Genomic DNA, 20,994 nt, shown 5'->3' on the forward strand with positions numbered 1-20,994 from the left:
AAGTCTATGTTATCCATTTGGGAAAATTTTAGGTGATATAAGCTGGCTTGAAAGAGTACGATATACGGTAGCTGAATTTATTATGAAATAGTAAAGACCTGCTTGTAAAAAAAATGAATCTCGTCTATAATTTTGCCATATAAATACTTACTGCTGTAGTTATATGAACATGGCTCTTGCTACGTGATAGGACCTCCTAATTGCCAGAGTGCCTGAAGATAGATTAATTGTACATTTTTGTATTATAGGAGGTATTCCAAATGTCCGTGTTCTTTACTACTTATCACTAATAAAATGTGGGTTTTTGGCGCAGGGGTGAGGGGTGTTTCAGGAATTTGAACAGAAATTTGAGAACATAGTGGAGAGACCTAGTTAACTATTTTAAAATGCGTATAGAATACAAAGGAAAATGAGAAAGAAAAGAAAATGTCTTTAAAAATGGTCTAAATGTTGGAAAAGCAAAAGGAAATCATAAGGATAATTAACATTCAGGTTTATGAATTGAGTCATATTTGTTTATCCTTCTGTTTCTTTTGATCTCTACTACTTTACCTGTTTGGTATAAGGGATCTTTTATTTACTGCATATTTATTTTTTGGTTCATTCTTTCTAATCCTTTGGCTTTTTTAGCCAAATATGATCAGGATTGTAGATTGAGGGACACATTTAGGTAGTGTCACATGTTGCTATTAAGGATTTGAAAGTTGTTGGATGAGATAGTGGCTTTCTTATTGGGCAACTGTGTATTTGATTGATCTTACATACTGATTAAGAGAGATGGGTAGGCTGGCTGCAGTGACTCATGCCTGTAATCCCAACACTTTGGGAGGCTGAGGCAGGAGGATTGCTTGAGCCCAGGAGTTTGAAACCAGCCTGGGCAATGTAGTGAGATCCTGTCTCTATAAAAAAATAAAAATTAGCCAGGCATGCTGGTATGCACCTATAGTCTCAGCTACTCAGGAGACTGAGGTGGGAGGATTACTTAAGCCTGGGAGATGGAGGCTGCAGTGAAACGTGATCATGCTACTGCATTCCAGCCAGGGCTACAGAGTGAGACCCTGTCTTAAAAAGAGAGAGAGAGAGTGACAGAGACAGAGACAGAGGGAGGGATGATCCTAGGCTTTTGTTTTTGTCGTTTTGACTTTTTTTTTTTTTTAAGTGAGGGAAAGCATGGTATTTGAATCAGTTTTGCTAAGAACAGAGTTCTAATACTTTAGGGAGCTAGTTTGTTTTCACTGAGCTAAAATTTACAACATGAATTTCATCATTTTAAAGTGTACAATTAAGTGGTTTTTAGTATATTCACAGTTTTGTGCAGTCATCACCACTATCTAATTCCAGAACATTTTCAAAACTTCAAAAAAGAAATTCTGTCTCTATGAGTCTGGACATTTTATATTAACAGAATGATATAATATGTGACTTTTTGGTCTGATTTCTTTCAGTTAATGTAATGCTTTAAAGGTTCTTCCATGTTATAGCATGTATCAGTGTTTCATTTTTTAAGACCGGATAATATTCCTTTTGTGGATCAAATACATTTTGTTTATTCATCAGTTGGGGTACATTTGTGTTATTCTCATTTTTTGGCTAAGAATACTGCCGCAATGAACATTCATGTGCAATTTTTTTGGTATGAACATGTTTTCAGTCCTCTTGGGTATGTATACACCTATGAGTATGATTGCTGGGTCATATGGTAACTCAATGTTCATCTTTTTTACAAATTGCAAAATTGTGTTTTACATAGTAACTTATACCACTGTGTGTGATGTTCCAATTTCTACCTATTCAGGCCATACTTGTTATTTTCTGTTTATTTTTATTTTTTAAAATTACATCCCTTCTGACGGGTACAAAGTGGTATCTAGTGGTTTTCATTTTCATTTCCCTGATGTCTAACAATGTTGAGCATTTTTTCCTGTGCTTATTGGCCATTTGTATATCTTCTTTGTCAAGTGTCTTTTCAGGTCCTACGTTCAGTTTAAAAATTGGGCTGTGTATCTTGTTCTTGTTGAATTATGAGAGTTTTTTTAATATTCTGGAAACTAGACCCTTATCAGATAAATGATTTGCAAATATTTCTCCCATGCTGTAACTTGCCTTTTCATTTTCTTGATAGTATCTCGATTCACAAAAGTTCAATATTCTAATGAAGTCCAATTTATCTTTTTTATTTTGTGGCTTTTGCTTGTTATAGATAAGCAGCTATTGTCTAATTCAAGATTGTGGAGATTTATAACTCTGCCTACTTCTAAGACTGCTGTAATTTTACCTCTTTCATCCATTTGGAATTTTTGTGTATGACTTGAGGTATTAGTCCAAATTTATTCTTTTGTATGAGCATATCCAGTTGTTTCAAAACCATTTGCTGAAAATGCTGTTCTTTTCCCATTGATTGTTCTTGACATCCTTATCAAAAATCAATTGACCATAGATGTATGGTTTTATTTCCATTGTCAATTTTAGTGCATTCATCTACATGTTTTATCTTTATGCAAGTACGATACTGTTTTAATTACTGTCCCTTTGTAGTAAGTTTTGAAATTGGGAAGTGTGAGTTTTCCAACTTTGTTCTTCTTTTTAAAGATTGTTTTTGCTATTTGAGGTCCCTTGCAACTCCATATGAATTTTGGGGTTACCTTGTTCATTTTTCAAAATAGGTAGCTGGGGTTTTGATAGGGATTGAATGGAATCTGTTGATCAATTTGGAGAGTGTTGCCGTTTTAAAAATGTTAAGTTTTCCAATCCATAAACATGGGATGTCTTTCCATTTTTTTAAGTCTTTTAAAATTTCCTGCAACAATATTTTGTAGTTTTAAGTGTGTAAATTTTACACTTCTTTGTTAAATTTATTCCTAAGTATTTTATTTTATTTTTTTAGTACTGTTAATGGAATTGTTTTCTTAATTTCAGTTTTGGGTTGTTCGTTGTAAGTGTACATTTACTAAAGTGTTTTTTGTGTAATTGCCTTGTGTCTTGCAACCTTGGTGAACTCGCTTACTTGTTTTTTCCCCTCACTTATTAAAAGGAAAAAAAAATAGAGATGGGGTTTTGCCATGTTGCCCAGTCTGGTCTTGAACTCCTGAACTCAAGCGATCTGAAATGACAGAAATAGAATTCAGAATATGGTTAGAAACAAAGATCACCAAGATGCAGGAGTATGTTGAAACCCAATCCTAGGAAGCTAAGAATCACAGTAAGACAATACAGCCGCGGACAGACAAAATAGCTAGTGTAGACAAGAACTACCTGATAAAGCTGAAAAACACACTGCAAGAATTTCATAATGCAATCACAAGTATTAGTAGCAGAATAGACCACTCAGAGGAAAGAGAGCTTGAATGTTGGCTTTCTGAAGTAAGACAGTCAGACACGAATAGAGAAAAAAAGAATAAAAAGTTACGAACAAAACCTCTGAGCAATATAGGATTATGTAAAGAGACTAAATATATGATCCATTGGTGTCCCTGAAAGAGATGGGAAGAATGGATGCAACATGGAAAACATATTTCAGCATATGATTCATGAGAACTTCCCCAATCTAGCTAGAGCCAATATTCCAATTCAGGAAACGCAGAGAACCTCTCTGTGAAGTAATATACTTCACAAGAAGATCATGATCATCTCTAAGACACAGAATCATCAGATTTTCCAAGGTCGAAATGAAAGAAAATATGTTAAAGGCAGCTAGAGAGAAATGTCAAATCACCTTCAAAAGGAAGCACATCAGAACAAAAGTGAATCTCTCAGGAGAAATCCCACATGCCAGAAGAGATTGGTGGTCACTATTCAACATTCTTAAAGAAGAAATTCCAACCGAGAATTTCTTATCTGGTCAAACTAAGCTTCGTAAGTGAAAGAGAAAGAAGATCCTTTTCAGACAAGCAAATGCTGAGAGAATTTGTAACTCCCGGACCTGTCTTAGAAAAGCTCCTGAAAAAAAGCACTAAATATGAAAAGGAAAGACCATTACCAGGCACTATAAAATAACACTTAAGTACACAGAACAGTGACATTATAAAGCAACCATACAAACAAGTCTCCGTAGTAAACAGGTAACTTAATGATGACAGGGTCAAATCTACACATATCAATACTAACCTTGAATGTAAATAGGCTAAATTCTCCAATTAAAAGGCACAGAGAGGCAAACTAGATAAAAAACCAAGTCCCAGTGGAAGGCTGTCTTCAAGAGACCCATCTCACATGCAGTATGACACCCACAGACTACAAATGTCAGTTAGGCCAAATTGATTCATAGTAGTGTTTTTGTTTTTAATTCTTTACTTACGTTCTATTTGTTTTATCAGTTCCCGAGAGAGGAGTATTGAAATCTTCAGGTTTTTGATTTGTCTATTCCTGTTTTCAGTTATGTATTTTTTAAAATGTATGTATTTCAGACATCTGTAGTGCCTACAAACTTAATTAACCATGTTATCATTATGAAAAAATCTCTCTATATCCATGGTAATAGTCTTTGTTCCAAAGTTTACTTTGTCTAATATTAATGCATGACTCTTTTTTGATTAGAATTATGTGGTGTTTCTTTTGCTGGTTCGTTTACTCCTTCATGCTCCTATCCCCTTTATTTTTAACGTATCTACTTTATATTTAAAGTGGATATATAGTTGGTCTTTTTTTTTTTTTTTTTTTTTTTTTTCAGTATAATCTGAGCATCTCTTCCTTGAACTGGTATGCTTAAGTGTTTCAGACTTAACATAATACTATATTTTGGGGTTTAGTTCTAGTATCTTGCTGTTTGTTTTCTAGTTGTCCCATCTATTGTTTGTTTTCTTTTTTTCTTTTCCCAACTTTATTTAGATTGACTCTGTTTCATCCTCTCTATTTCATTCTTACTCCACTCTGTCTCCACTATTGCCTTTATTAGTTTTACCTTTTAATTTTATGGCTTTAGTTGTCCTTGGTTTTACAGTTTACATCTTTTACTTATCACAGCTATCTTCAAAAAATGTTATTCTGTGTCATACATTGTGTAAGAACCTCCATTTCCCTCTTCCTATCCTTGGCTATTGGCATTATGCATTCTGCTTTTACATATGTTATAAACTCTGAACTGTGTTGTTATGATTTTTGCTTTAAACAGTTAATCTTGTTAGAAGATGAGAATGTTTCTTTCTCCTTCTTCTTCTTCTTCTTTTTTTTTTTTTTTTTTTAAAATTCACCCATATATTTACCATTCCCAGCACTCTTCACATTTCTTTGTGTAGAGCCACAAATGTTTCCATCTGGTATCACGTTCATTTAGCCTGAAGAATTTTCTTTAACATTTTTTTGTAGTACAGATATGCTGGTGAGGAATTCTTCCCAGTGTTTAGTCATAAAAAAGCTCTTTTGCTAACATTTTTAAAAGATTTTTTTTCTGAATTTTGGATTCTAGGCTGACTGTTTTTCTTTTTTCTTTCTGCATTTCAGTCATGTTATTCTGTTGTCTTCTGTTGTGCATGATTTCTGATGAAGAGTCTGCTTTCATTTTCTAGCTTTGTTTCTTTACATGTGATGTGTTTTTCTCCTTAACACTAGTTTTCAGCAATTTGATTAAAGAACCACGTGATGTATTTTTCTCCTTAACACTAGTTTTCAGCAATTTGATTAAAGAAACATGTGATGTGTTTTTCTCCTTAACACTAGTTTTCAGCAATTTGGTTATAATGTGCCTTGCTATGTTTTTAATTCTCTTCTGCTTGGGGTTTGTTGAACTTCTGGGATATTTGGGTTTATAGTTTTCTTCAAATTGCTTGATAGTGTCCCACATCCCACATCCCATTAAAGCTTTATTCAGTTATTTTAGTCTCTGTCTCTCTCTTTTTTTTATTTTTTATTTTTTGAGACGGAGTCTCTCTCTGTCGCCCAGGCTGGAATGCAGTGGCATGATCCCGATCTGGGCTTACTGCAGTCTCCGCCTCCTGAGTTCAAGCAATTCTCCTGCCTCAGGCTCCTGAGTAGCTGGGATTACAGGCATGCGCCACCACGCCCAGCTAATTTTTGTATTTTTAGTAGAGACGGGGTTTCACCATGTTGGTCAGGCTGGTCTCAACCTCCTGACCTTGTGATCCGCCCGCCTTGGCTTGCCAAAGTGCTGGGCGCGCCGGGCCTATTTTAGTGTTTTATCTTTCCTGGTCCTCGATTTCCTGGGAACTCCTCAGAGACTAGTCAGGTAGTGGGAGAAGAGAGGGAGGCGTTTGTTCCTACATTTCTGTCTTCTGCATGTATGATTGCAAAGTAGTTTGCTGGTGTCTCATGCTATGCATGGTGGCTTTAGGCAATGCAAATGAAACGGTGCCTTGAATTGGTCTCCATAGCAGTGGCCAGAATACGAGGTAGGGTGAGAAGCTTTTTAGGTGATATACAAGAGATGTTCTGTACTCTCCATGTATGGTTACAGTTGGGAAAATGACAAATGATGGAGGGTTTGTGAGGTTGAGGAAAGAGCAGGTTACAGTCTACTATAGTAGCATCCTGATTTTTTTGTATCTATCTTTTGTTTTATTGTTCTTCTATTTTATCTTGCACGCTTAATTAACCTTCAGTATAAACTTGTTGCTCACAGACATATTGAAATATTTCCTTACTTTGAGGCTTTGTTATTTAGAAAATTTAATTACGTAATTCACTTTATTCATAGACAAAACCAAATGAATAAGGGATCAACAAATTAGATATTCCAGGGCAGAAATTTTAAAAATGATTTTCCATGTTACTATCAAGTAGAGTCTGCATATAATGTAAATACTTCATAAATACTTCTGAGAGAAAGGATTAGGATAGAGGGCTGTGGATCAGGTTGCCTGGATTTAAATTCTAATTTTTCCTTTTTTTAGTAGTATGACATTTGATACCTTAATATATCTGTGTGTGTCTTGGTTTTCCCATTTGAAAAACTAGTATAATGATAGTACCTCCGTCATAGAGTTATTATGGCAGGATTCAATGTGTTAATAGATAAAAGAAATTTAGAACAATGCAGATTTGCTAGTAAATCCTTTCTAAGTGTTAACAAGCACTATTTTTATTTTTACTTAGAATGATTGCCTTGATTATGTAGTAATTGCTTGAGCAGTATATATGTAGGTGAATATGTGTGTATGGACATCATTCTAGTTTGTATTTTTATATTTTTTTATTCAGAGTTCCTGAAATAGTGAAACTTAAAGTTAGCAGAATTGCATATCTATTTTGTTTAATCAAATTTTAAAATACTTTGGATGTATACCCTTTGTTCCCTTGCAACCTAAGTCATTTAGTATTTTGTTGTCTGTAAATACTGTTTACTCTATTGTGATTCTTTCTGTTTTCTTGTGCAGGACCAAAAGATCTCAGATTGCTATAACTGAAGGTATATTTGAACTTCCAAATCTCACAATTCAAGCTACAAGAGCACAGACACTTCTCTTGCAAGCAATATATCAAAGTTGGTCTCATCTTGGAAATGTCAGCTCTTCTGCAGTGATTGAAGCTTTGATAAATGAAGTCTTCCTAAGTATAGGTAAGAGCACAATCTTTTTGATAAGTATATGGAAAATTTGTGTTAGAGGCAAGTAATATTTTGTTATGAAAATCATATGTCTAGCATGGTCAACTTAAATTGTAATACGTTTTTGTGAATGTAGATATTTATAGTTTATGCTTAAAATCCAGATTATGAGTTAAGCCATCCAGTTTTATTTCCTCGTACCTATTTCTGCATGTGTTTCATAATTGCAAAAGATTATTTTTCACCAGCTTCTTGTATAATTTACCCTTTGGATAACTTTTGAGGGTATCAATGTATGTGTTTGAAATGATAACCAAATTATAAGTACAGTATTTTTTTATTATACTGGTAAAATGAAATAAATTCTTACTTGTAATACTTGGTTAGTTTGGTAAACAAATTTTTTGTGTGTGTGTGTTTGAAAAGCATTAATCTGACACCCTTAATGAGTTAATTAACTACTAAAAATACAAATTTCTGCTTTGATGTCACTATAAGAGATATCTTCTTATTCAGTTTGCATGTAAATAAAAAATTATAGAACCTTTTTAAAGTTGTTTCAGTTCAAAATAATAATGTTATATTTGTCAGTAACATGAAAGTAGTTTTTAAAGGTTATAATTTAAGTGTAATTATGCTTAAAGTAACATTATTTTTAATTTATCTGTTAAAATAAAGCGACTTTTGTTCTTATATGATGCTTTTGAAGGTTTTAATTTCAGACCTGACATACAAATTAGAGTTTTCTTATTTGGCCTACCCATTAACTAATGTAAAATACAGGTTGATTATCCCTTTTCCAAAGTGCTTGGTACCAGAGTGATTCGAATTTCAGATTTTTTTCAGATTTGGAATATTTGCCCTTACATAATGAGATATACTGGAGATGTGACTCAAGTCTAAATATGAAATTCATTTGCATTTCATTTACATCTTATACACATCGTCTGAAGGCAATTTTATACAATATTTTTAATAATTTGTGTGACTTAATCACATGAGGTCAGGTGTGGAATTTTCTACTTGTATCATGTCAGTGCCCAAAGAGTTTTGAATTTTGGAGCATTTCAGATTTGGGGTTTTCAGATTAGGGATGCTCAAGTTGTAGTAGTTCTGGTACTGGCTTTTAGCATTATATAAAGAATAACAAGATAAATGTTGCAGTAGGCTAGAGGTTCTTCACTTGGAGCTTATAAAAGGACTTAAGAGTTTTCTGAATCCCTGGAAGTAGCATGCAAATTTTATTGTGTATATAAACACACACACAGACATACATATTTGTATCCTCTTTTTGAATTGAACTTACTGCTCCTAACTGAAACTTTGTACCCTTTGAACAGCATCTTCCTATTACATACCAACCCCCACTCCATTCCGCCTACATTTGATAACCACCATTCTACTCTAACCACCATTCTACTCTCTACTTCTATGAGTTTGACTTTTTTAGATACCACATTTAAGTGAGATCCTGCAGTACCTGGCTTATTTCACTTAGTATAATGTCCTCTAGGTTCAACTGTGTTGTCTTAAACGACAGATTTTCCTTCTTTTTTTAAGGCAGAATAGTAATCTATTGTGGATATATGCCATATTTTCTTTATCCACTCATCCCTTGATGGACACTAATACTGATTCCATATCTTGGCTGTTGTACAGTGAACACGGGTGTGCAGATATCTTTCTAACATGATTTCATTTTCTTTGGACATATACCCAGAAGTGGGATTGGTGGATCATATGCTAGTTATATTTTTAGATTTTTGAGGAACTTCCATACCATTTTCCATAATGGTTGTACTAATTTTCTTTTTTCTTTTCTTTTTTTTTTTGTTTTTTTGAGACGGAGTCTTGTTCTGTTGCCAGGCTGGAGTGCAGTGACACAATCTCGGCTCACTGCAACATCTGCCTCCCAGGTACAAGTGATTCTCCTGCCTCAGCCTCCTGAGTAGCTGGGACTACAGGTGTGCGCCACCACGCCCCACTAATTTTTTGTATTTTTAGTAGGTCACCGTGTTGGCCAGGATGGTCTCTATCTCTTGACCTCGTGATCCGCCTGCCTCAACCTCCCAAAGTACTGGGATTACAGGCGTGAAGATTGTACTAATTTTCATTCCCACCAATGGTATTCTCTTTTTCTCCACATCCTTGCTAACACTTACCTTTCATCATTTTGGAAATGGCCATTCTAACAGGTATGTGGTTATATCTCATTGTGAATTTAATTTACATTTCTCTAGTAATCAATGATGTTGAGTATGTTTTCATAAACTTGTTGGTCATTTGTATGAACCATTTAGATGTTGGCCATTTGCATTGTTCATTTGTCACCATTTGCCATCTGTCGGCCATTTGCCACCTTTTGAGAAATGTCTGTTCAGGTCCTGTGCCCATTTTAAAATTGCGTATTCATTTTCTTATTATTGAGTTGAGTTCCTTAGATATTTCGGGTAACAGCTCTTTATCAGAGGGATGGTTTGCAAATTTTTCTCGCAGTTTCTGTGTTCTTCCTTCATTCTATTAATTGTTTCTTTTGCTGTGCAGAAGTTTTTGTTTGATGCAGTTCCATTTTTCTGTTATTGCTTTCATTTCCTGTGCTTTCAGGGTTATAGTCAATGCCCAGACCAATGAAGCTTTGTCCGTAAGTTTCTTCTAGTAGATTTACAGTTTCAGGTCTTATATTTAAGTCTTTAATCCCTTCTGAATTGGTTTTTCCTCATGGTGTTAGATAAGGATTCAATCTCATTGTTCTGCATGTAGATATCCAGTTTTCCCAGCAGCATTTATTGAAGAATCTGTTCTTTCCCTATTGTATATTCTTGGCATCTTCATCAAAAATCAATTGTCTGTGAATGTGTGGGTTTATTTTGGATTCTGTCTTGTTTTGTAGGTTGATGTGTCTGTCTGTCTTCATGACAGTACCGTGCTGTTTTGATTGCTATAGCTTTTTAGTATAAAGTCAGATAGTGTGATTTTTTTTCAGCTTTATTCTTTTTTGTTTAAGATTGCTTTGGTTCTTTGAGGTATTTTATTCCATATGGATTTATGGATTTTTTAAATTATTTCTGTGAAAAATGACATTAGAATTTTGATAGGGGTTGCATTGAATCTGTAGCTTGTTTTGGGTAACATGGACATTTTAACATTAATTCTCTCAGTTCAGTAGAACAGAACACCTTTCCATTGATTTGTGTGTGTGTTTTTTTTTTGTTTATTTGTTTGTTTTTTTTAGTTTTTTTTTTTTTTAATCAGTGTGTTATACTTTTCAGTATATAGCTCTTTCATATCCTTGGTTAAATTTATATCTATGTATTTTTGTTTTCGCTATTATAAATGGGATTGTTTTCCTAATTTCTTTTATGGATAGTTTTAGTTTTGGACATGTTAATGCATAAAAATGGTACTGATTTTTACATGTTGATTTTGTAACCTACATCTTTACTGAATTCACTTATCAGTTCTAAAAGTTTTTGGACGGAGTCTTTAGGGATTTGTTTTTTTGTTTTTTTTTGTTTTTTTTGAGTTGGAGTCTCCCTCTGTCACCCAGGCTGGAGTGCAGTGGTGTGATCTTGGCTCACTGCAACCTCCATCTCCTGGGTTTGTAACTGGGATTACAGGCACGTCACCCCTCCTGGGTAGGTTTTTTGTATTTTTAGTAGAGATGGGGTTTCACCATGTTGGTCAGGGTGATCTTGAACTCCTTACCTCAAGTAATTCACCCACCTTGTCCTCCTAAAATACTGGGATTACAGGTGTGAGCCACTATGCCTGGCCAGGATTTTTACATATAAGATCATATTGTCAACAAGTAGAGACAATTTAACTTCTTTTTTTTCTATTACAATACCTTTTATTTCTTCTTCTTGATTAGTTTTTCTGAACAGGACTTCCAGTACTGTGTGGAAAAGAAGTAGTGAGAGTGAGCATTCTTGTCAGGTTACTATCTTTAAAGATTTCAACATTTCACTCTTCCATACGATGTTAGCCATGGGTTTGTTCTATATGTCCTTTATTGTGTTTAGGTACATTCCTTCTATACCTAATCTGTTAGTAGTTTTGATCATGAAAGGCTGTTGAATTTCGTCAAATGCTTTTTCTGCATCTATTGGGATGATGATATGACTTTTGTCCTTTATTTTGTTAATGTGGTGTATCATATTTATTGAGTTATATTTGTCAAACCATCCTTGCATCCCGTGGATAAATACCACTGTATCATGGCAAAAGATTATTTTAATGTGTTGTTGAATTTCATTTAATATTTTGTTAAGAATTTTTACATCTATGTTTGCCAGAGATATTGGTCTGTAAGTTTGTTTTCTTGTAGTGCCCTTTTCTGGCTTTGGTATGAGGGTAATGCTAGCCTTCTAAAATGAGTTTGAAAGTATTCTCTCTTCAGATTTTTGGAAGAGTTTGAGAAGTGATCAATGTTAGTGGTTCTTTAAATGTCTGGTAGAATTCATCCAGTCCAGAACTTTTCTTTGATGGGGACTTTTTGTTATTGATTCACTCTTCTTACTCATTATTGGTCTACTTGTATTTTCTATTCTTTCGTGATTAAGTCTTGATAGGTTAAATGTGTCTAGGAATTTATTTCTTTTAGCTTATCCAATCCATTGGTGTAGTGTTGTTCATAGTAGCCGCTTATGATGAGTCTACATATTTCCATTGTTTCTATCAGCTGTAATCTCTCCGCTTTTATTTTTAATTTTATTTATTTGAGCATGCTCCTTTTTCTTAGTCTTTTGAAGGGTTTATCTTGTCAAAAATCCAACTCTTATTTTTATTTTTAAAATTGTTTTCCTAGTCTCTGTGTATTTCTGTTTTGATATTTGTGATTTTCTTTCTCCTGCTGACTTTAGACCTTTTTTTAGTTCCTTAAAGTATAATGTTTAATTATTTATTTGAAATATTTGTTTTTTTATTTAGGCATGTATTGCTGTAATCTTCTTTCTTAGAACTACTTCAGCTGCATTTCCTAGGTTGTTTATTTTGTGTTTCCATTTTCATTTGTCTCAAGATACTTTTTGATTTCATCTTTACCTGTTGGTAGTTTAGGAACATGTTGTTTGATTTTCACATATTTGTGATTTTCCCCAAGATTTATTTTTGGGGTGGTGAAAATATTCTGTAATTATATAGTTGTGATGGGATTCATAACCTTGCATTAGGTTGATACAAAAGTAATCACCGTTAATTTGAATGGCAAAAAACACGATTACATTTGTACCAACCTAATATATATGGTAAAATCCACTTAATTACACACTTTGAAAAAATGAGGGTTATGTTATATGAATTATGTCTTCAAAAAACGTTTTAATTTGATGATTTTTTAAGTAGATTATGTTATTGCCAATCTTGTGGCCATTATTTTATATGGATTTACTATTCAAAATCTTACCTTTTTGATGCTAGCCCATCTATAAGTTGACTCTACAGTAACATCTTCCTTGGCATTAGCACTTATCACTGTCTGAAACTGTCTAATTCATTTATTTGTTTATTTGCTAAATTTCTATTTCCTGTGATGTTTTCTTCAGAGTATTTTTTGGTTTATTGTCTCACAATATTAATGTATTTTTAAAATTTGAAATTTTTATTTTTGTTAATTGGCTTAGATAGTCTGAACATTCATATTAGTAAGCTCATGAAATTATTTGCTTTTATGATTTTTTTTCCTAGCCAAACCTATTCCATTTTTACTTTTCTGAATTTATAAAATGGACTGTGCTAAGAAAAAGCGTTTTATTTGAAATTTCCTTTTCTACAAATATTCTGTGTTTAAAAGAATGCTGGCATATGTATTGAAAAATTCATCAGGCAAGTGACAACAGATTATTTGTAACCCGATGTTCTGTCATTTAGAAACCTAAAATTAGTGGGACTAATTTTTGCATAGTGAGGAGTTGAAGAAATTAAAATGATGTTAAGATGTTTCTTTGCCAAATAATTTTATTTTTATCAAATGAAATACCTACAAAATTTATAACATATTAAAGAGAAACCATCAGCTAAGACAGTTTTAAAAAGCCAGATTTCCAGGTGGCCAGTTTTCTTGTCTTCCCCGCCACGACCCCCAAAAAACAAAACCTCATTCTGTGCTTTGTATTCTTACTGAGTGCTTAAAGGATTGTGCCTTCAAATAGTTCTATCTAAAGATCCAGGAAATGTGTATGTCTATAGGGTGTAAAGTTTTAGCATTTTATTATTTTGCATCTGAGGACTCTCATTACACAGTACTCAGCACTGTTAAGCTTTGTTTAATATGTTTTGTGTAGGTATGTGATCCTTTGCTTTACAACTAGTTTCCATTTCCCGCATTAATAAAGAGATTATACAAGTTGTGTACATTTTTGGATCTCTCAGACTTAGGTTAATGTGTGAAAGAAGAACTATTATTATTATTATTATTATTATATTTTTTGAGATGGAATTTTGCTGTGTCACCCAGGTGGAGTGCAGTGGTGCGATCTTGGCTCACTGCAAGCTCCATCTCCTGGGTTCATGCCATTTTCTTCCCGAGTAGCTGGGACTACAGGTGCCCGCCACTATGCCCGGCTAATTTTTTGTATTTTTAGTAGAGGTGGAGTTTCATCATGTTAGTCAGGATGCTCTCGATGTCCTGACCTTGTGATCCGCCCACCTCGGCCTCTCAAAGTGCTGGGATTACAGGCGTGAGCCACTGCACCCAGCCCAGAACCATTATTTTTAAAGTCTACGTTTGACTGTACACCACCTTTCATCATCATCTCATGCCTCTAGCCTACCCTCCTACTTGCTGTCTTAATTCATATTATTGATAGTTACCTACCAACAGTATCCAGTTTTTTCCTGTGTATGGCTTTTTCTTCTATCTGGAACCCAATTCTGTTCGATTACATTCTCCTACATTTTCCTCTCTTTGAGTACTAGTTTCATTTTAACACTAGTCTTTTTCCTTGAATTTAACACTATGCTAATTACAGTCTACTTGTACTTCAGAAAAATTACATTCTCTTCCACATTCCTACCATTTTTTCAGGTATTCTCCCCTCCTCCATGTCAGAAATATTTTATTCTTTCTTTTCCTTTCCCTTCCTTCTGTTAAGTTTTTAAAAACAGTTTTATTTAGATAAAATTTTTGTACCACACTATTCCTTTTCAGGTATGTAGTTTAGTGGCTTTTAATATATTCACAGAGTTGTGTATCCATTACCATAATCAATTTTAGAACGTTTCCAGCATCCCTGAATGAAGCCTTGCATTCCTTAGCTATCACTCCTGGAGCCTCCCATTTTCCCAGCAATAGGCAAATACTAATCTACTTTTTGTCTATATGGATGTGCCTATTGTGGACACTTCATATAAATGAATTACATAAAATGCAGTTCTTTGTGACTGCATATTAGTGCATTTTTCCACTTAGCATACTGTTTCAGAGTTTGCCCATATTATAGCATATGTCAGTGCTCATTCCTTTTTATTGCCAAATAGTATTCCATTTTATCCATGTATCATATTTTGTTAATTCATTAATCAGTTGATGGACTTTTGCATTATTTCTGTTTCTGACTATTGTGAATAATGTTGCTTTGAACTTTCAAGTACAGGTCTTTTTTTTGTTGTTGTTGTTGAATGTATGCTTTTATTTCTTTTGTGTATGTATACCTATACATATAATTGCTGGGTCATATGGTAATTTTATTTGTAACCTTTTGAGGAGCTGCCAGACTGTTTTCTAGAACAGCTGTATCGTTGTACTTTCCATTAGCAATGTGTGATGGTTCTAATCTCTCCACGTCCTCATCATATTGTTATCTGTCTTTTGTGTTCCAGCCATCATTGTAGGTGTGAAGTGGCATCATTATGGCTTTCCTTTTCATTTCCCTCATGGCTAATGATGTCGAGTATCTTTTCATGTATTTATTAGCTATTTATATCTCTTCTATGGAGAAATTTTTCAAATCCTTTGCTTATTTTAAGATCTGCCTCTTTTATCTTTTTCTTTTAAAATATGAGAATTCTTTATATATTTTAGATAAAAGTTTCCTATCAGATATGGTTTGCAAATGTTTCCTGTAATTTTGTGGGTTATCTTTTTACTTTTTTGATGGTGACTTTTGTCTAAGTTTTTTCATTACCCTCAAGTACATCTTCTTTACACTGGACCTTGTTATCATTTAGAAATGGTTTATCCCTTTGATACTGATACTGATTCTTCATCATCATCATTACTTTTAGTCCTTTTATTTTTTTCATTTTATTAATATCACAGAATCCTTTTTGGTCTTACTCTTTAGCTTCATTCCCATTGGCCAACATTATCTATGATGCTATAATTTTAGACTATTTTTTTCCTTTCTCTGTTTATCTTTGTTTTCTCCATGCCTATTCTGTCATTTGTTTGCAAATAAGAAATGTGTATATGTTTCACTTTTACTACCACCAAAATAACAGTATCTGACCTGAATTAAACTGTTACTGATGTTTGATAATTCTTATAAAATGCATGTGTATAATTGAGTTCCTATTTTTACCATTTCTTTCATTATAAATTATGGTTTATTAGCGAGTTTTGAAATCAACTTCCTTGATGACTACTAAGAATTTGAAAAGACTAGAATAGAAACTTTGTGCCTCAGTCTTCTGATTCTAAATGTTGGACTAATGTGCCACAAAAGCAATAACAAATTTAACTTCAAGCATCAAAACTGCAAAGTGCTTTTAGTGAGAAAATTTTTTCTTTGATAAATGCTGTATCACAAAAGTGAGAGATAAATTTTCAGTGTTGAATCAGTCACTAATTTCTATTTTGTGAATGAGTTTAAGAGGCTTTAGGAGAATATCTGTGGATGTTGAGTTATGTTTTATAATGCTACAATGATGAATCCTTCTTCCTCAGCTCTTGCAAAAATCAAATTAAAAGTATATTAAAATAAAAAAATGTTATATGCTGGTGCTTGCTAGGGATTTGATTTTGTGCATTGAATTTTATTAATCTTTATGTTACATATAAATACTGGTTTAGTGTCTTACTATCTCTGTTGCATATTATTTTCACTTTTCAACTATTGACACTTAGGAAAGATCACTGAATTGGAGTGTGAAGACTTTCTCAATAACTATATGTATGACTAAATAAAGGTCAGTTTGTTTCATTAAGTTTTAGTTAATTTTCTCATCTATAAAATGATGAAAGTATTTTTATAGCTGCTCATAGAGTTCTTGGGAATGCCAAATATATTATTGTCTGTGGGCTTAATCTGTTGTTCTTGTCGTAGACATAGGCCTTGCTGGAATCATCCATCTGAAGATATTACCTATGGAAGTTGTTCTAGGATATAAAGTTCTTGGAGACTGAGATAACACCAGTAAGAATTGGAGTCTAGGTGATCCGTTGTTTTAGTTACAAGGATGATAGAGTGAAGGTAAATTCAAAGAGTAAACCAAGAAAGAAAATAGGATAATGAATAGATATTGATGAGAGAAGAATAAAATTCAAGACATTGGTTAGGTCTAGCTGTTTGAACTTAGTGAAGAAAGTATATATTTGTGCCCCATTAATGTAGCTATTTACAAGAGGCCTCACTAGGCTCACAGAAACATATGAAGAGCTAAATATTTTCAGTTCTACAGATTCCCAAGGGGAGGGAGTCAATAGACCTGTGAATAGATGTGACAATGCAATGGGATATCTAGAAGAAATGGATAAATTCCTGGACACATACACCCTCCCAAAACTAAGCCAGAAAGAAGTCAAATCCCTGAATAGACCAATAACAATTTCTGAAATTAAGGCAGTAATTAACAGCCTACCAATCAAAAAAAGCCCAGGACCAGATGGATTCACAGTTGAATTCTACCAAAGTTACAAAGAAGAGCTGGTGCCATTCCTTCTGAAACTATTCCAAATAACAGAAAAATAGGGACTCCTCCCTAACTCATTTTATGAGGCCAGCATCATCCTGATACCAAAACCTGGCAGAGACACAACAAAAAAAATTGGGCGCAGTGGCTCACAACTGTAATCCCAGAACTTTGGGAGGCTGAGGCAGGCGGATCATGAGGTCAGGAGACCGAGACCATCCTGGCTGATACGGTGAAACCCTGTCTCTACTAAAAAAAAATGCAAAAAATTAACTGGGCCTGGTGGCAGGCACCTGTAGTCCCAGCTACTCTGGAGGCTGAGGCAGGAGAATAGTGCGAACCCAGCAGGTGGAGATTGCAGTGATCAGAGATCACGCCATTACACTCCATTCTGGGTAATGGAGCGAGACTCTGTCTCCAAAAAAAAAAAAAAAGAAAATTTCAGGCTGATATCCCTGATGAACTTCTATGTGAAAATCCTTGATAAAATACTGGCAAACCAAATCCAGCAGCACATCAAAAAGCTTATCCACCGTGATCAAGTAGGCTTCATCCCTGGGATGCAAGGGTGGTTCAACATAATGCAAGTCAATAAATGTAATCCATCACGTAAAGAGAACCATTGACAAAAACCACATGATTATCTCAATAGATGCAGAAAAGGCCTTCAATAAAATTCAACACCCTTTCATCTAAAAACTCTCAATAAACTAGGTATTGATGAAACGTATCTCAAAATAATAAGAGCTACTTATGACAAACTCACAACCAATATCATATTGAATGGGCAAAAGCTGGAAGCATTCCCTTTGAAAACTGGCACAAGAAAAGTATGCCCTCTCTCAGCACTCCTATTCAACACAGTATTGGAAGTTCTGGCCAGGGCAATCAGGCAAGAGAAAGAAATAAAGGTATTCAGACGGGAAGAGAGGAAGTCAAATTGTCTCTCTTTGCAGATGACATGACTGTATATTTAGAAAACCCCATCGTCTCAGCCCAAAATGTCCTTAAGCTGATAAGCAACTTCAGCAAAGTCTCAGGATACAAAATCAATGTGCAGAAATCACAAGCATTCCTATACACCAGTAATAGACAAACAGCCAAATCATGAGCAAACTCCCATTCACAATTGCTACAAAGAGAATAAAATACCTAGGGATACAACTTACAAGGGATGTGAAGGACCTGTTCAAGGAGAGCTATGAACCACTGCACAAGGAAATAAGAGAGGACACATACAAATGGAAAATCATTCCATGTTCATGGATAGGAAGAATGAATATCGTGAAAATGGCCATACTGCCCAAAGTAATTTATAGATTCAATATATCCCCATCAAGCTACCATTGACTTTCTCCACAGAATTGGCAAAAACTACTTTAAATTTCATATGGAACTGAAAAAGAGCTTGTATAGCCAAGACAGTCCTAAACAAAAAGACCAAAGCTGGAGGCATCACAGTACCTGACTTTAAAATATACTAAAAGGCTACAGTAACCAAAACAGCATGGTACTGGTACCAAAACGGATATATCGAACAATGGAACAGAACAGAGGCCTCAGAAATAACACTACACATTTACAACCATCTGATCTTTGACAGACCTAACAAAAACTAGCAATGGGGAAAGGATTCTCTGCTTAATAAATGGTTTTGGGAAAACTGACTAGCCATATGAAGAAAACTGAAACTGGATCTCTTCCTTACATCTTATACAAAAATTAACTCAAGATGGATTAAAGACTTAAATGTAAGGCCTAAAACCACAAAAACCCTAGAAGAAAACCTAGGCAATACCGTTCAGGACATAGTCACTGGCAAAGACTTCGTGACTAAAACCCTAAAAGGAATGGCAACAAAAGCCAAAATTGACAAATGGAATCTAATCAAACTAAAGAGCTTCTCTGCACAGCAAAAGAAACTATCATCAGTGTGAACAGGCAGCCTACAGAATGGGAGAAAATTTTCGTAATCTGTCCATCTGACAAAGGTCTAATATTCAGAATCTACGAGGAACTTAAACACATTAACAAGAAAAAAAATACCGTGAAAAAGTGTGCGAAAGATATGAATAAACACTTCTCAAAAGAAGACATTTGTGTGGCCAAGAAACAGAAAAAAAGCTCATCATCACTAGTCATTAGAGAAATGCAAATAAAAACCACAGTGAGATACTATCTCACACCAGTTAGAATGGCGATCATTAAAAAGTCAGGAAACAACAGATGCTGGAGAGGATGTGGAGAAATAGAAATGCTTTTACACTGTTGGTGGTAGTGTAAATTAGTTTAACCATTGTGGAAGATAGTGTGGCGATTCCTCAAGGATCTAGAACCAGAAATACCATTTGACCCAGCAATCCCATTACTGGGTATATACCCAAAGGATTATAAACCATTCTACATAAAGACACATGCATTTGTATGTTTATTGCAGCACTATTCACAATAGCAAAGACTTGGAACCAACCCAAATGTCCGTCAGTGATAGACTGGATAAAGAAAATGTGGCACATATACACCATGGAATACTATGTAGCCATAAAAATGGATGAGTTCATGGTTTTTGCAGGGAGATGGATGGAGCTAGAAACCATCATTCTCAGCAAATTAACACAGGAACAGAAAACCAAACACCACATGTTCTCACTCATAAGTAGGAGCTGAACAGTGGGAACACATGGACACAGGGAGGGGAACATCACACACTGGGGTCTGTCAGGGGTTGGAGGGCTAGGGGAGGGATAGCATTAGGAGAAATGCCTAATGTAGATGATGGGTTGATGGGTGCCGTGAACACCATGGCATGTGTATACCTTTGTAGCAAAACTGTATGTTCTGCACATGTATCCCGGAACTTAAAGTAGAATAATAATAAAAAAAAATGAAACTTTATACTTTCATTTACTTTTCACATACTTTACAGCTGTCTGCTTAGCGTTTTTCATCTAGTGAGCTGTATAATGTAAGGACTGGATAACATTAAATTTACTTGGATAGACTGAGTTGGCTCACCTATTTTAGATTGATATTTCTCATTTATTAATTTCATTGGCTTCTTACCAGAAATATTGTTGTTGGCAGATTATATATCCTTTTTTACAGATGGGAACATTTATGCTTAGAACAATTTAGTGTTTTTCTTAAATATCATCCCACAGCTATTCACTGACTAAGTCATTTTTTGAAGCCAGACCTTGGAATTTTCTGTTACTATTATGTCTGCAATACCAAACTACCTCTGGTAAATGAGATCAGATAAAGTGTGTTACTTCATTAGAAAATATTAATGAAATTATACCAACTATTGGAAATGTAATTAAAATAAATTATAAAGGATAGAGATTAAAATTTGAGCTAATACATATTATTAATCAGGTTATTGAATTACATATTTTTGTTATTCGTGTTTCTGATGGCTCTTAAATCATAGAAATTCTAACCCTGTCTTTTTGCGAGAGGCTTAAATATAAAGTCACGCATGGCTTTGGTTTTGCTCTGGAAAACAAGGACTTGCTACCACTTTTCCTTGTTCAGAAGCTCATTATTTTGTTGACAGTGTAGTTCCATTAATCTGGTATTTGCAGGGAAATAACTTACAGACTTTAAAATCTGTGCTAAAGGTGATCAAATGGACATTCGAATCCCTC

The 20,994-nt window shown here is 34.4% G+C and overlaps 1 protein-coding gene across 8 annotated transcripts in view; it reads left to right on the plus strand.

The window, feature by feature from the left end:
- The window catches only part of VPS13B (vacuolar protein sorting 13 homolog B), an 870,718-nt gene that overhangs the window by 158,901 nt on the left and 690,823 nt on the right, over positions 1-20,994 (plus strand). For all 8 annotated transcript variants that reach the window (XR_005240849.2, XM_037999868.2, XM_073018246.1 and 5 more), the window contains exon 17: positions 7,326-7,507. Coding sequence is in view for 7 of the 8 variants with exons in the window: in XM_037999868.2 (XP_037855796.2) it covers positions 7,326-7,507 (182 nt within the window). In the remaining variant the exon portion in view is untranslated. The remainder of the gene's footprint in view (positions 1-7,325; positions 7,508-20,994) is intronic.

This window comes from Chlorocebus sabaeus, chromosome 8 (assembly GCF_047675955.1).
Source record: "Chlorocebus sabaeus isolate Y175 chromosome 8, mChlSab1.0.hap1, whole genome shotgun sequence".
Classification (NCBI taxonomy): domain Eukaryota; kingdom Metazoa; phylum Chordata; class Mammalia; order Primates; family Cercopithecidae; genus Chlorocebus; species Chlorocebus sabaeus.